The sequence below is a fragment of the Heterocephalus glaber genome, unplaced genomic scaffold, assembly GCF_053883595.1.
Source record: "Heterocephalus glaber isolate CG9 unplaced genomic scaffold, H.glaber_assembly_v1.0 deba00001662, whole genome shotgun sequence".
NCBI lineage: Eukaryota > Metazoa > Chordata > Mammalia > Rodentia > Bathyergidae > Heterocephalus > Heterocephalus glaber.
Window position 1 is genome coordinate 5,249,630 of NW_028258403.1, and position 14,156 is coordinate 5,263,785.

Below are 14,156 nucleotides of genomic sequence, written 5' to 3' on the forward strand. Positions count from 1 at the left end.
ACCATAAATCCAGTGCATGCCTGTTATTTCACTTGCTATTCATACCTCCCAGTGGAATGCTGAAATCCTTTTTTCAGCCACTCAGCTGACCAATACAAATACTAAATGAACCTTTAGCAAGTATGATTTTATTAAGCAGTGATCCCCAGTTCTGGATTTCCCAGACCAAGATAATCTACCCTCTAACTGTAGTGACTGACTTAAGGTTGACAAACTGATGATTTCACCAACTAACAATACTTCTAAACCTACCTATCTGCTGCAATCATCTTTTCTTTTCTTTTTTATTTTTATTGGTGAATGTTTGTAGTACATAATGACTACATTCATCACATAGAACTACATATCTTAAATCTTTTCACCTCCACTCCCCCTGCCTCCTTCCTCCATCTCTTTCATCATCTTTTCTGAAAGGACAAACACCAAAGAGGGTACAAAAAGCACAATCCAGAATAAAGGACTGTTAAGTTAAATATACTAGGCTTTATGAAATTCATTATATTTCTTTATTTTTCTCATTTTGCCTCAAACAAGTGAAAACGGTGCCATGAATCAGCACTGCTCAGCTTGACATTTGGAACCCACTGGGTTAAACCAATTCAGATGCTTGTACTTGGACTTGCTGAGGCCTTTCCAGAGTGTACCATAAGCCATCCAGATTTATTAATTCTCCCAGAAACCCAGGAGGAAAATCATTTCAGCCCACTTGGCAGAAATGGAAGCTGAAGTCTTGAACCCAGAATTTATAGCCAGTGAGGACTTTATTCATCATCTATTCCACATCCTCAGTTCACAGATGAAGAGTCTGGCCTGTGGCAGCAATAATAATTATTAGGTGGTGGCAATAATTACTGTGTGTTTAGTAGTTTTCAGTTCATAAAGCACTTTTATATTCAGCAAATATTTATTGAACTAGGATAGAGGCTAAGACCTGGAGACACAGCGATTAGGGAGAATTTGAGTGCTCCTGAGTCTGTATTTCCACCGCTGGCTGGGGGACCCTCTAGGATCCTTGTTCCACTTAGTCGCTGTAAAACGGGAAGTCCCCTTAGATGGAGTCAGGGTCAGTCCTGAACACTGAGTACTACCGTGATCATAGTCTGCCCTCCATCTATAAGATGGAGGAGACCTTGAACCAGGGGGAAGGGCAGTACCAAGCTTAGGCCAGCTACCCGCCATCACGTTTCCTCTCCTAGTTCCTCTACCTTCAGGTGGTGGACTCCATAGAAGACCACAGGCCTCACCTTCAAAGACAATCTCAGAAGCATCGGCCCTCCGGTGCACTGTCATCTACACAGACCTACGCTTTTTTAAGAAGGAATTCCCTTTTGAGGTTTGGGGAAGCAAAGGAAACTAACTCGGCCTCCTCACCACATCACTCCCCATCACCAAAAAAAAAAAAAAAAGTGGCAAGCTGATGTAGAAAGGGGGCTGGAGCTTGCCGAAACCTGCGGGGTCCTACAGGGAGGGAAACCCTAAGGAAACTTGGACCAGGAGCTCATTCTCGCCGGCAGGGGACGCGGGCGGCCACAGCCGACTCCCGAGTCAGCCCGCCCCTCGTCCTGCCTCCCTACCCTACGGAGCTTTCACCCTGGCGCCTGAGCCATGCATAAGGCGGTACTGCGGATAGGCGGCTGTGCTCAGGCGTGGAAATCGGCGAGGATGGCTAGTTCCGGAATGACCCGCCAGAAACCGCTCGCGAATAAGGTGGCCCTCGTTACGGCCTCCACCGACGGGTGAGTGCCTGGGCTGGTGTCTGGAGACAGATAGTGACCTCTTTTTTTTTGTCTCCTGAGGCTGTGACCTCAGGCCTCATAGGCCGCCAAGCCCTGTCCCAGAAGAAAAAAGAACTACGTGGCCGACCTGAAGTTCCTCCGAATCCCCAGACTCCGGCCCCTCCCTGCCAGCCCTGCTGTCCCTGCTGCCTTGCCCAAGGGTGCCAGCTCGGTGCTGTCCCATAGATCCAGGCTCCCCGTGCTCTGGGCTGCCCCAATCAACAACGCCACCTAGAGTCTGGGAAGACCAGAAATCCAAAACTCCGGATTTCAAAACAATTTCACTGTCTCCATCCATCCACTATAGTGTTCCAGACACCCGCTTTGGGCTCCTGACCGGTCTCCTAGAGCAACATCACCCCTAACCTAGATAGGACACAAGACCATTGTGAACTGATTTCTGTCTAGGTCAGTACACTTTGGCCTACTCTGCCCAGCCTGTGTGTTACCCACAGCCTTTATTTGTCCTATTTCTCATTCCTAAAGGACTTTGCTAGATGCTAGCTCCTCACAAATCTGAAATACAGATGAGAAATTTTTTTTTTTTTTTTTTTTTTTTGTACCTGGGATCGAACTCGGGTCCTTACGCTTGTGCAGCAGGAGGCGAAACCACTGAGCCAAATCCCCGGCCCTGTATGAGAAGTTCTAATGACCGGCAAATGTAAAATATGTAGTCCTTACTCCCAGGGAAATATTTAAATTATTACCCATCCTTTCCCATGCACCCCCAAAACATATCTAAGGATACAATTTTGGAGATGATGTACTCTAGCAAAGGAGATGTTTGGGTGAGTTCAAGGAGTTCTTTCTAGTGAGAGCTTAAAACAACAAATGTGGCTGCTACTGCATAGCCATCACACTTCTCTCTCCTCCAACTCCACTGGGTATAGGGCCTATCACCAGGATTAGGGCCCGTGGAAGGTGATGTCAATTCCTGGGAATGGAGGCGGAGGGACAAGATCCTAATAAATGAGGTAAGCATGACTGCCTGTGTGGTAACCTGGTAGAGACACATGGAGATCATACAGAGGGAGAGCTAAAATCTAATCCCAGGTATTCTGACTCAGGAGCTCATGCTCTCAGCCTCTTCCCCTGGATAATTCTAGACGGTCTTGGTCTTTCTCCTCCTGCAGGATCGGCTTTGCCATCTCCCGGCGTCTGGCCCAGGACGGGGCCCATGTGGTCGTCAGCAGCCGGAACCAGGAGAACGTGGACCGCGCAGTGGCCACGTTGAAGGGGGAAGGGCTCAGCGTGACAGGCACCGTGTGCCACGTGGGGAAAGCCGAGGACCGGAAGCAGCTGGTGGCCACGGTGAGCAGCAGGGCACGGAGCCAAGAGGTGGCAGAAGGGATCCAGCCTGAGCCTGTATCTCTGCTTTCCTGGACAGTGTTGGTGAAATCCAACCAAGCGTTATTAACTAAAACATAGCAGTGCATTCATGTACTCACATCAAGCCACCAACAGTGTTTAATTGTATGCCTTTCTGTTATGCCATATCTTAAAGCCTAAAAACCATCCATCCCTGTCAAAGAATCAAAAACCACTCCAATGCTCCAACCCCACATTATCCCTTGGGCACCCACCAAAAACAGCTGGTCCTGGTTCGCTTTTAGTTTTCCATGTCATTGGGCAGATGAGAAGGGTAAATACAATCACAAAATAGATGTGATTACTAGCCCAGCCATGAGCTAGTAAATGATCCCCAGATCTTTAGTTTAGAATCCCTGGGAGCTTACTGGAGGCAGCCCATCACATTTCAGCCACCTATTTACTGTGTGCTCTTTACTCTGTTCAGAACCCTACACGGGTTTTCTCTAAACCTGACAACAACCCAAGCAAGGAAAGGACTATTCTTCCTGTTTACACAGACTGGTTCAGATAACTGGGACCACTTCCCAGTGTCCCACAGCCAGTGCTCGCTTCGGCAGCACATATACCAGTGTCCCACAGCCAATATGGAAAGAACTGTGATTCAACCCAGGCCTACCAAGCTTCCTTCCTTTTTTGGCAGCCTATAAACAACTGGGCACTTCTCCATTAGCACAGGGCCAGCCCTTAGGCGCCCATATGGATTTTAGTCTCAACATGTCTAAGCCAGTGTCACAGTGGTACCTGACAGCAGCCTTCCAGCTACACAAGAAAATGTAAACCACCTATTCTCCTCTTCCCTGAAGGGTCATGGTGTGTACTTTATTTTCTGGAGTGAAGAGGAGAACCTTGCACAAAGGAAAAGTATAGGATTGTGATAACAGGTTGGACAGTTGGTGGAAATAATTTAGGTAGTCTTAGAGGAAGAGGCTCTTAAATTATGGTCAACAGTAGTATGGTGGGCAGAATAAGGTAATTCTATTTTTAAGGAATGTTTGGCAGATCCTCAAATGTGCATTGCAGAAGATCAAATGTGAGTCCAAGAAGGTCATCTTGCCTGGCATAGGTTGCTGGACAGAGCCTGAGATTATAACCTTGATCTTGAGGGTGAAAGGAAATGTTTAGGAACCTGGGCCAATCAGTTACTAGCCATTTGAAATGTATGTGGCAATTTTTTTTTTTCAGTGCAGGGGATTGAATCCACGGCCTCATGTAATTTAATGTCAAAATCTTAGCTGGGTTTTGTGGTGCATGCCTCTGGGAGGCTGAAGCAGGAAGATGCCAAATGCAAGCTCACCTTGACCAACTTAGTAACTTAGTGAGGCCCTGTCTCAAAATTAAAAAGTAAAGAAAGGACTATGGATGTGGCCCAGTGTAAAGGCCCTAGGTTTAATCCCCAATACTGAAAAAAAAAAATTCTACTGGGAAAACATCCTCTGCCCCCTGCCCAACCAGATCAACCTGGTGGGTCCTGCAGCTCTAGCTCAGAAGTGGGGCTTCAACTAGACCTTGAGGAATGAGTAGAAAAGAGTGGAAGTGGAAAGACAGAGTAAGGATGGGGTTCCAGATGATCCTACAAAATGAGCAAACAGCCACGGAGGGACTAAAGAAGAGAAGGGAAGTCTGTAAGACCAAAGCAGAATGCACAGGCCCAGGAGTAGTGTGGGAAATAGACTGCATGAGAAGAACAGGGATAGCAGCCTCCTTAGCCTCAGAAATAAGAAGGAATTTGGGGCCGGGATTTAGCTCAATGGTTTCTCCTCCTGCTGCGCAAGCGCAAGGACCTGAGTTCGATCCCCGGTACCAAAAAAAAAAGAAAAAAGAAAAGAAAGAAATAAGAAGGAATTTGAGGCTTTAAACGAGTTGAAACAGTTATTAAGGAATGATAGTCTGGCAGTGGTAGGAAGAAGAAATAGAGAAGAGCCTGGACCAAGGACATTAGTGAAGAACCCATTGTTTTATGCAGTGGCAGTGGGATCAAAATAGACTTCCCAAGAGACATTTAGTAGAACCAAACAAGATGATTCCAAGAATATGTCTAGAAATTAGAAACAGAAGAAGTGAGTCAAAAACAATTTTCAAGGGTCTGTATGACCAACATCAGGGTAGGAAATGATAGGATAGGTGGTGATTTGAGATGTGTTCTGCCTATTGCCAGCTATTACCCTGCAATGAGAAAAGCTGCTAGCCTGAGAATGGCTGCTACTTTTGGCATCCTAATTTGCACCATGATTCTCAAAGCAGTGGATGGAAACCAAATTAGCAGCTTCTCCACTTGATTATACTGTTTCTAAAAAAAAGAAAGAAAGAAAGAAATAGGTAAATAGATGTCAGGACACAGACAACTCCTACCCACGTTAGTGTAGTGATCATGCAATTCAGAGCAAGATCTTTAGAGAAAGGTCATAGGTGCCTTTCTCTTTCATCTTTATGGTTCTGTCTCTGTTCAATCAAAATCAGCCTTCTCAGGGACCAAGAGATGCAGGGAAGGGAGAGGAAGGGAGAGGGAGGGGAAGAGAAGGAGACATAAAAAGATTTAAGATGTATTATGTAAATATACCAATTCCCCATGATGAATGTAATCATGTACTGTAAACGGGTACTAATAGAAATTTTTTTTAATTTCAAATGGAAAAAACAGCCTTCTCCCCTAGGTCTCCAGGTGATTCTGGTACAAACCACTCTTCTGTCCCCACCCCAATACATATGCATCACCTCCAACTTAATCTACACTTTCCCAGTCACAAGTCTGTGAGACTTTGACAGAGCCAAGGCAAGTAACTACAATAGGGCTTTGTGCCGCAATGCCAAAATTTAGAGGGCACGAGAAAGTATTGGTTCTAGTTTTAAAAGATTGTGTGACTTTAAATTTTGTTACATTTACATATTGACAGCCCAGGCATTCCTTTAGCAGTGTAGAAACAACTGAGCTTAGCACCTCGTTAGCAGGAATAATTAGTTAAAAGGAGAAGCTAGCAGATGGTGTGCATTGTTAATAACACCCTTCCTGTGCCAAAGCTGAGCCACAAAGTTGATCAAGGGCCCATTTAGTGTTACTTCCCCAAAGCATCAAAACTGCCGGTTTGGGGCAAACACAAAGTCTGGCTTCGGAGTGGCAGTATTGAAAACCTTTGTTAGAAGGTTGTCCTTGGCCAGTGACTACTCTAGCACATGCCTTTGCCTCCTGCTTACAACTTATTAAGGAGGTGGGATATCTTCTTTCTTGACTTTCTCAATTTAAACGTCAGTTTCTGCCTTGAATCTTCTGTGCCTCTGGGCCAAAAAGAAGAGAGAGAAAATGGCATCAAAGCTGACTGTGGAAGTGTTTTAAACCCAGGCAAATGTCTTCACCATCGTGGCGCTCCTGGCAGCCAGTTTCAGTGATCCACCTTACTTTCAAAGGGCTCCTGGGAACTAGCTCTGTACCACAAAATACACCAGAACACTTCATCTTAGTTCTGCCACCACTAGCTTTGTGCCCTGAGCAAATCCTCTTACATCTCTCAGACACCAAATGAGCAGGCTTCCTATTTGTAGCTGACCCTAGTGCATCATTACTGAGTCATATGATCTTAAATTAACTTCAGTGGACTACATGTTCATCACCTCCACCAACAGGACATTGGGCTAGATGACAAGGCCCCTCCCACTGGTGACCTTTCATAAGCCTGTTTAAACCGGTTCCTCCATTCAGGTAAATGTGGAAGGTTGACTCTGAGATCATGGTAACTCATTCAAGGAGACCAGACAGCAAGCACTTGGGGAATTAGGACTGTAACTCTGTGTGAAAAGAAGAGGGGGATCTAGAAATAGATTTTGCGGCAAGAGTTGAAGGCATGATAATGAAGGAGCTCCCCTGAGAGAAGATGTAAAGAAAAGAGCAAAAGGTCAGAGACACCCTTAGAAGGAAGGGCAGGCTAGAAAGACTGCCAAAGAAATAAGACAACCTTAAATGGTTAGCAGCAGAGATTAGAGTAGCTTTAGAGAAAATGTTTCTAAGAAAAGGAGATTTAATTTTGTCAACTGTTCTTACAGATGCGGGGGTGGGGGGTACCGGGGATCGAAGTCGGGTCCTTGTGCTTTAGAGGCAGGCAGCAGCACCACTGAGCTAAATCCCCGGCCCCAACAACTGTTCTTAAGAAGATATTTCTTGGGGCCGGGGATTTAGCTCAGTGGTTTCGCCGCCTGCTGCGCAAGCACAAGGACCCGAGTTTGATCCCCGTTACCAAAAAAAAAAAAAAAAAACAAGATATTTCTTATGAACATTGATAAATGAATCTCCCTTACTTACCTGTAGCCCTAACCTAGACCTTGTCCTCTCTCTAGGCTGTGAAACTTCATGGAGGTATTGATATCCTGGTCTCCAATGCTGCCGTCAATCCCTTCTTTGGAAACCTGATGGATGTCACTGAGGACGTATGGGACAAGGTGAGGGAGGATTAAAGCTGCAGATGGACAGGCCTCAGAAAACATTCAGTGCAAACTCAGTCTGCTTTTACAATGTCTCCATCAAGTGCCATGTAAATGTGGTGTGGCACCTACCTGGCCTGCACTTGGTAAAGTGCAAGTGAGGGGGGGCTTCCTCTGTCCTGCTCTTCTCTTTCATCTCTGCTTCTCCCCAGTTTTGCCTTCCATTTGTTCTCTGCCAGCCACCTTCTGCTTCTCTTTCCAGCTCTCTCCCGCAGTGTGCTTACCCACGCTCTGCTTCCTGGTTTATTTCCAGCAGAGATGTGGCAGCTAATAGGCCAACAACTAATACACTTAAACCTACACACCCACCCATCCTCTTTTTAGCTGCCAAAAAGAAATGCTCTTTCATTAGCCGGGAAGCATTAATAGCTGCCAGTGAGGTGAAATACCAATTCTGGTGGCGTGACCAAAGCTGCTGCTTTATATCACACAGCCTTTGAAAAAGACCTGTCCTCTTTTCTTCTTAACGGCGGTACTGTGAAAACCTAAGAGCCAGATGTCTAAATTCAAATACAGGAATTTTGGATTTCATGTGATTGTGTATGCTTACATCATACTCATAATATATTTCACTCACCTACATCCTCTAGTTATAAAGCTTTAATTAAAATATTTGCCTTTATTTACTAAGGTTAATATTCCCATGAGATTTGGAAATACTAAATTTCTTATGATCTCCCACTAATGATTGCACTAATGTCAATAATTTCTGAACACTAACGTTTAACAAAATATTACAATTTATTTATCAGTGTTTCACACATATAAGGAGCAAAGTGCTGAAATGTTCTTCAGTGAAACAGCTCTGATTTTGATACTTTAAAGTGAAGAAACATCTTTTGTGAACAGTCTAGACAGTACATGAAAATAGGTTTTTGACTAAGTAATTTTTCTTTTTAGTTTATATTTCTTTAATATGATAGTATATCAAACCTAAATGCAATGACTGATCCTCAGTTGTACTCTGCAATTTTTTGTTTGTTTTTTGAGACAGGGTCTCACTATGTAGTACAGGCTGGCCTCAAACTCACAATGATCTTCCTGCCTCAGCCTTCTGAGTGCTGAGATTATGGGTGCATACCACCAAGCCCAGCTTGAAACTTTTTAAGATGTGAATTTTAGGTACAATTTGGGAAAGCTTACTGTAGACAGCAGAGTAGATAAAATTACTATTATCAAGGTAAAACTCTTGAAGACATAGGGCTAGGCAAAGACTCTTAACAGAACCCTGTTAGCACAAGAAATAATACCAAGAATCAACAAATGGGATCATATCAAGTTAAAAAAACTTCTGTACAGCAAAGGAAACCACCACTGGAGTGAAGAGATAACCTACAGAGTAGGAAAAAAATTTGCCAACTACTCCTCAACAAAGGACTAATATCTAGAATATATAAAGAACTCAAAAAAATTAGACCCCACAAATGTAAAGACCCAGTCAAAAACTAGGCATCTGAAATGAATAGACACTTCTCAGATAAAGTATAAACAGCCAAAAAGTACATGAAAAATGTTCAACATCACTGACCATTCAAGAAATGCAAATTAAAACAACACTGAAATTCCACAGCATTCCAGAAAGAATGGCTATTTTTAAGACGGGAAATAATAACAAGTTCTAGAGAGGCTTCAGGGTAGGGGGAGACCCTTCTTCACTGTTGGTGGGAGTGTAAATTGGTACGACCGCTAAGGATATCAGTATGGAAATTCTTCAAAAAACTAAAAGTAGGGCCAGGGATTTAGCTCAGTGGTTCTGTTGCTTGCCTTGCAAGCTCAAGGTCCCGAGTTCGATCCCCAGTACCAAAAAAAAATTAAAAATAGAAATTCTATTTGACCCAGCTATTCCTCTTCTAGGTGTCTTCCTGAAAGAATTAAAGACATCATATTATAGAGATACATGCATACCCATGTTTACAGCAGCACAACTCATAATAGCTAATTCTAGGAAGTATCCTATATGTCCATCAACAAATAAATGGATAAAGAAAATGTGATGTTTATACACAATGGGAGTACTACTATGCCATAAAGAAGGATAACCTTGAGTCATTTCTAGGAAAATGGATTCATAATGTTAAGTGAAGTAAATCAGACACACAAGCTTAAATATCACATGGTTTTTCTTATATGAGAAATCCAAACTATAAAGAAAGTGCAAAATAAAAGACAGACAATAGGAAAAAAAATGTTACCATTGTTAAATTTCTTGTGTGTGATAATAAATTATGCATGTGCAAGAGAATGTTTTTAGTTTTTGGACATGTACTCTAAGGTATTTAGAGATACAGCATTGTCATGTCTGCAACTTCATTTCAATGGTTCAGTTTTTTAAAAAACTGTATGGACACATACAGCAAATGAAGCAAAAAGTGAATAATGAATGAATCTAGGTTCTATTACAACTTTTTTTTTTGCAAGATTGAAGTTTTTCAGAATAAGTTTGCATGGGGGCTGGGAGGGGAATATCCCAATATCATTTACATTAGAAGAGTGCAAATAAGGTCATACAATTGTTTTAAATTTGGGAATATGGAGCTTTTGGTTTTGGCTTATGCCTCAGCTTCCCCAGAAAGAAGTTCCTCGTGATCTCACTTTCTGATAAATCTCCAACTAAATCATCCATCCTGGAGGCCCAAGAGCATCCACTCTCTAAGCTCAGAAGCCAAAGAAATACCTGAACCACCTCAGGTGCACAAGTCAGGGCACATCTTCCCTGAGGGGCACAGCCCACTCTAGATCCAATTCCAAGCTCTCCCTACTTGGAAGAAACACAAGAAAACCTAGCTCAAGTCAAAAGTTACCCTGAGAATTTAGGCTCATTCTGGCTCTCCTCATAGTTGGCTGGTTGAGAGAGATGAGCCAGACTCCATTCTTTCTCACCTCAACCTAATGCGTCGTCATGCAGCTGAATGAGCTGGCAAGAGGTGCATCTCCCTGAACCCTTGCTTCTTTCTTTGTCGGGCCAGGGTAAACTATCCTTGAAGTCTCCATCAGCTCTAACAAACAGATCCTAGGAGCACACAGTGACTCCTCGTCACTGTGCCCTTCCAACACTTGTTAAGCTGTTTCCCCTTCTCTCTGTTTCAGGTTCTAGACATTAATGTGAAGGCCACAGCCTTGATGACAAAAGAAGTGGTGCCAGAGATGGAGAAACGAGGGTACAGCGAGTGAGAGAGGGCCTGGGTGAGACGGGGCCCCACAGGGGCTGAGGGCAGTGGTCTCCAGTGGAAAGAAGACCAGCTCTCTTTTTTTTCAGAGGTGGCTCAGTGGTGATTGTGTCTTCCATAGCAGCCTTCTCTCCACATCTTGTAAGAACCCCTTTGTCTGCCACTTCTAGCCCACTCTTCAGTCCACATCTTTCACCCTTCCAACTGCTCAAAGCAATATATGTCCTGTTTTAGAATCACATCACCAAGGCCCTTCCCACCAAATAGATGCCTGCCTCCGTGCACTCTGACTGCAACCCTCCTTTAAGGAGACACCTATTGACCACTGCCCTTGAGGTCAAATAAGTACCAAGAATGACCTGGTAACCAACAGAGTAACCCATTCTCTTCTTTCCCTAGGGCCTGGGTCCTTACAATGTTAGTAAAACAGCCTTATTGGGTCTTACCAAGAACTTGGCCTTAGAGCTGGCTCCGAAGAACATTAGAGTGAACTGTTTGGCACCTGGACTCATCAAGACTAATTTCAGCAGTATGGTGAGGAAGGGAAAGCCTGCAGCCCCCTGGGACCCTTTCAAGGGCATCCATCTTTTCGGACTGGGAAGCCTAGTACCTGCACCCTGAGCTTTCACCCATTTCTATCCCCTCTCCATGCCAGCTGCCTTTCTCAGACCAGACGCACACACATTCCTTTCCTGACATGCAGGGTAGAGACTGTGGAATTCAGACTCTACTCACACTCTTTCATATCTCCTAAAGTGGGTGAGAATTGAGGAGACCCAGCAAGACACATGGATCATTTACTGGGGCTAAAAGAATGAAACAGAGGAGGGCACTGGGGAGGGCTGGGAGTCAAGAAGCAACAGGGAGTGAAAGGAGAAGTCTTTCCATCTTTCTTCTCATTTGCTGCGCCTATTGGGTAAATAAAGATATTCCTTCTTCCCGCAGTTGTGGATGGGCGAGGCAAGAGAGGACAGCATAAAAGAAATCATGCGTATTAGAAGGTAAGCTGTCACGGGATGATTAGGAGGAATAAAAGTGGAAAGGTCTCGTCCTTAACTTAGCCCACAGCTATGTCTTGGGTCCACAGATAACATGGCCATGCTCATCCCTGCCTTACAGACTTAAAGCTCAGAAACCCTTCATTGCGGAGGCAGCCAAGGAGCCTGCTTCCATTACAAAAAGCATAGGCATCAAGGTTTCAGCAGAGCCAAGCTGAAAGGAGCCCTGACCCCTCTCTTTCTCTTCCTGTCTACCTCTACCTCCGGGCATCTGTGGAAACTAGGAATCAAACCAAAACCAAAACCATGCTTTTTAGTTAGCTCACCTTTAATAAGCAATCATGTTTCCAAAGCTTGGTTGATGATCCTACGATCCAAATAAGAGGAATGAAGAGCTTTACTGAGCTCCAAATTCCTTTGCATAAGGAAATTATTCTTTTCCCTGGTGGCCTGGCTGAATTGTTCAGACACCTCTGCTGAGCTCTCTTTCCTTTAAGTTACCTGCCTCTCTCCACCTTCTGGCTCCTGGGCCCTCTTGTCTGTCTTCTCCATCTTGACCCCTCAAGGACAACTGCCAGCAATGCCTACCTCTTTACTGGCCCAAACATCCCAGAACCAAGTCCTCCCAAAGCCATTCTGATGTCAGGCATGAGCTGCAGCCCTAGTACACAGCCCGTTAATAAGTCCGGGGATTGTCATCTAGAGCACCGATGAATGATCTAGCCCCCTGCATCACAATGCTGGATACACATTAGAATCACCTGGGGAGCTTTCCAAACTGCAGTTGTTCGGACCCCAGAGCAAAGATTCTTCTTTACTTGGGGGATTCTTCTTTACAGAGGAGAACCTGCATATCTTTTTTTCGGGGTTTTTTTCTTTTTGTTAAGCCTCTCAAATTCCAAATGACTGCAACATACAGCTAGATTGGTGAACCACTAATCTAGGCCTTCTAGATTTGAACCACTCACTCTATCCACCTGTACAGCATTCTATAGCAGTCGGTTTAAGTGTTCCTAACTATAGTATAGAATCACTAATACAATGAGAATTACCACATTCTTACAAAACAAATGTCCTGAAAGGACAAAACCTGAAAGAACAAAAACAAATTCCTAAAGAAGCTATCTGTACTGAACCTGTACAAAAGAAATCATTTTAAACACTTCATTTACTGTCACAGATTCCCTGACACTTGAATAGAGTGTACACATGTGAAACCAGTTCTTTTGAAGTAGGAAATAATCACTCACCATTTTATCAATAAAACTAGATTTTGGTGTTCTGAGCTCTCTACAAAGCAGTGTCTCTATATTATTTAAATATAATTGTAATGGTTTTGCAGAGTACAGTATTTATGCTTACACTAAATTATAACCACTTATGCTCATGGTAAGCAAAAAGCTCCTAGATTGTTCCGGCAAAATCATCTAATAATTCTTGGTTAAGCAAATTTCATTGGGCCAGGTGATGGGGCCTTGCTTGTTTGATTTTTCCTCCCTTCCTTGTTTCCCCTGTCTCCCAGGCTTGGCAAGCCAGAGGAGTGTGCAGGCATCGTGTCTTTTATGTGCTCTGAAGACGCCAGCTACATCACAGGGGAGACAGTGGTGGTAGGGGGAGGAACTCCATCCCGCCTCTGAGGTTCTCCCTTGTGATAGGGTCCCAGCTCTCCCGTCTCAAAGAGCGGTCTGATGAGGGTTCTCACTGTTGCTGTAGCCTTGGATAAAGACTTCCCTTGAGAACACAGTGCAAGCCTGCTGAGAAGCCTGCATCTACCTTGGCAAAGACCAACAAATTTTTTTCCCTAGGTCTCTAGGGAATCTGAAGGGAGATGGGGGAGAACTTGAAGTAGAAGGAGCAGGCCTGGAAATTAACAGCTTGCAAATGAGGTGCAAATAAAATGCAGATGACCGCCTTGCTTTGAATCAGTGTGTTCATTTCTCAGTGTGAGGTGCTTAAGTATGGCAACTGAGCAGACAGTAGAAGTCTGGGCAGGCTGCACCTCTGGATCCCCCATCCCTCCTCCCTATCTCCAGGATCTGAGCTTGATGCTCAAGGATGGAGGTGTCTGCAGAGCTGTCAGCTGGGAGGAGATGGCTCGGGAACTCCCAGGTGCTACTCTCAGCCTCACATCCCCAGGGACAGGTGCCAAGGACACCACGGGGATCCCCGAGGGTGGGTGGGCAAGCAGGAAAGGACGAACTCCCTCTGATCCACCCAGGTCTTCCGGCGTTGCCCTTGGTTCGGAATTCCCTCCAGGGTCAGCAAGGACAAGCTGGACTGGTCCGGAGCAGGCGGGGGTTAAAGGGCGGGGCTCTTCAAGGATGAGCCCCAAGGGGTACCCAGGCCCATCAACAAAGAAATTGGGGGGTGTTCCACCT

The 14,156-nt window shown here is 44.6% G+C and overlaps 2 protein-coding genes across 4 annotated transcripts in view; one reads left to right on the forward strand and one right to left on the reverse strand.

The window, feature by feature from the left end:
* The window catches only part of LOC147822325 (uncharacterized), a 289,748-nt gene that overhangs the window by 264,257 nt on the left and 11,335 nt on the right, over positions 1-14,156 (reverse strand). The gene's annotated exons all lie outside the window — the stretch shown is intronic.
* On the forward strand, positions 1,514-13,690 carry LOC101708169 (dehydrogenase/reductase SDR family member 4). 2 transcript variants are annotated; one of them, XM_021243878.2, is made up of 8 exons: positions 1,514-1,736; positions 2,909-3,086; positions 7,470-7,571; positions 10,701-10,780; positions 10,870-10,921; positions 11,180-11,314; positions 11,726-11,781; positions 13,301-13,690. In XM_021243878.2, exons 1-8 carry the CDS (start codon positions 1,606-1,608, stop codon positions 13,413-13,415), a joined length of 849 nt encoding a protein of 282 aa, XP_021099537.1. In that variant the 5' UTR covers positions 1,514-1,605; the 3' UTR covers positions 13,416-13,690. The 2 variants fall into 2 exon arrangements, with proteins under 2 accessions (XP_021099537.1, XP_004864202.1); XM_004864145.4 differs by having other exon boundaries at positions 1,517-1,736; positions 10,701-10,771.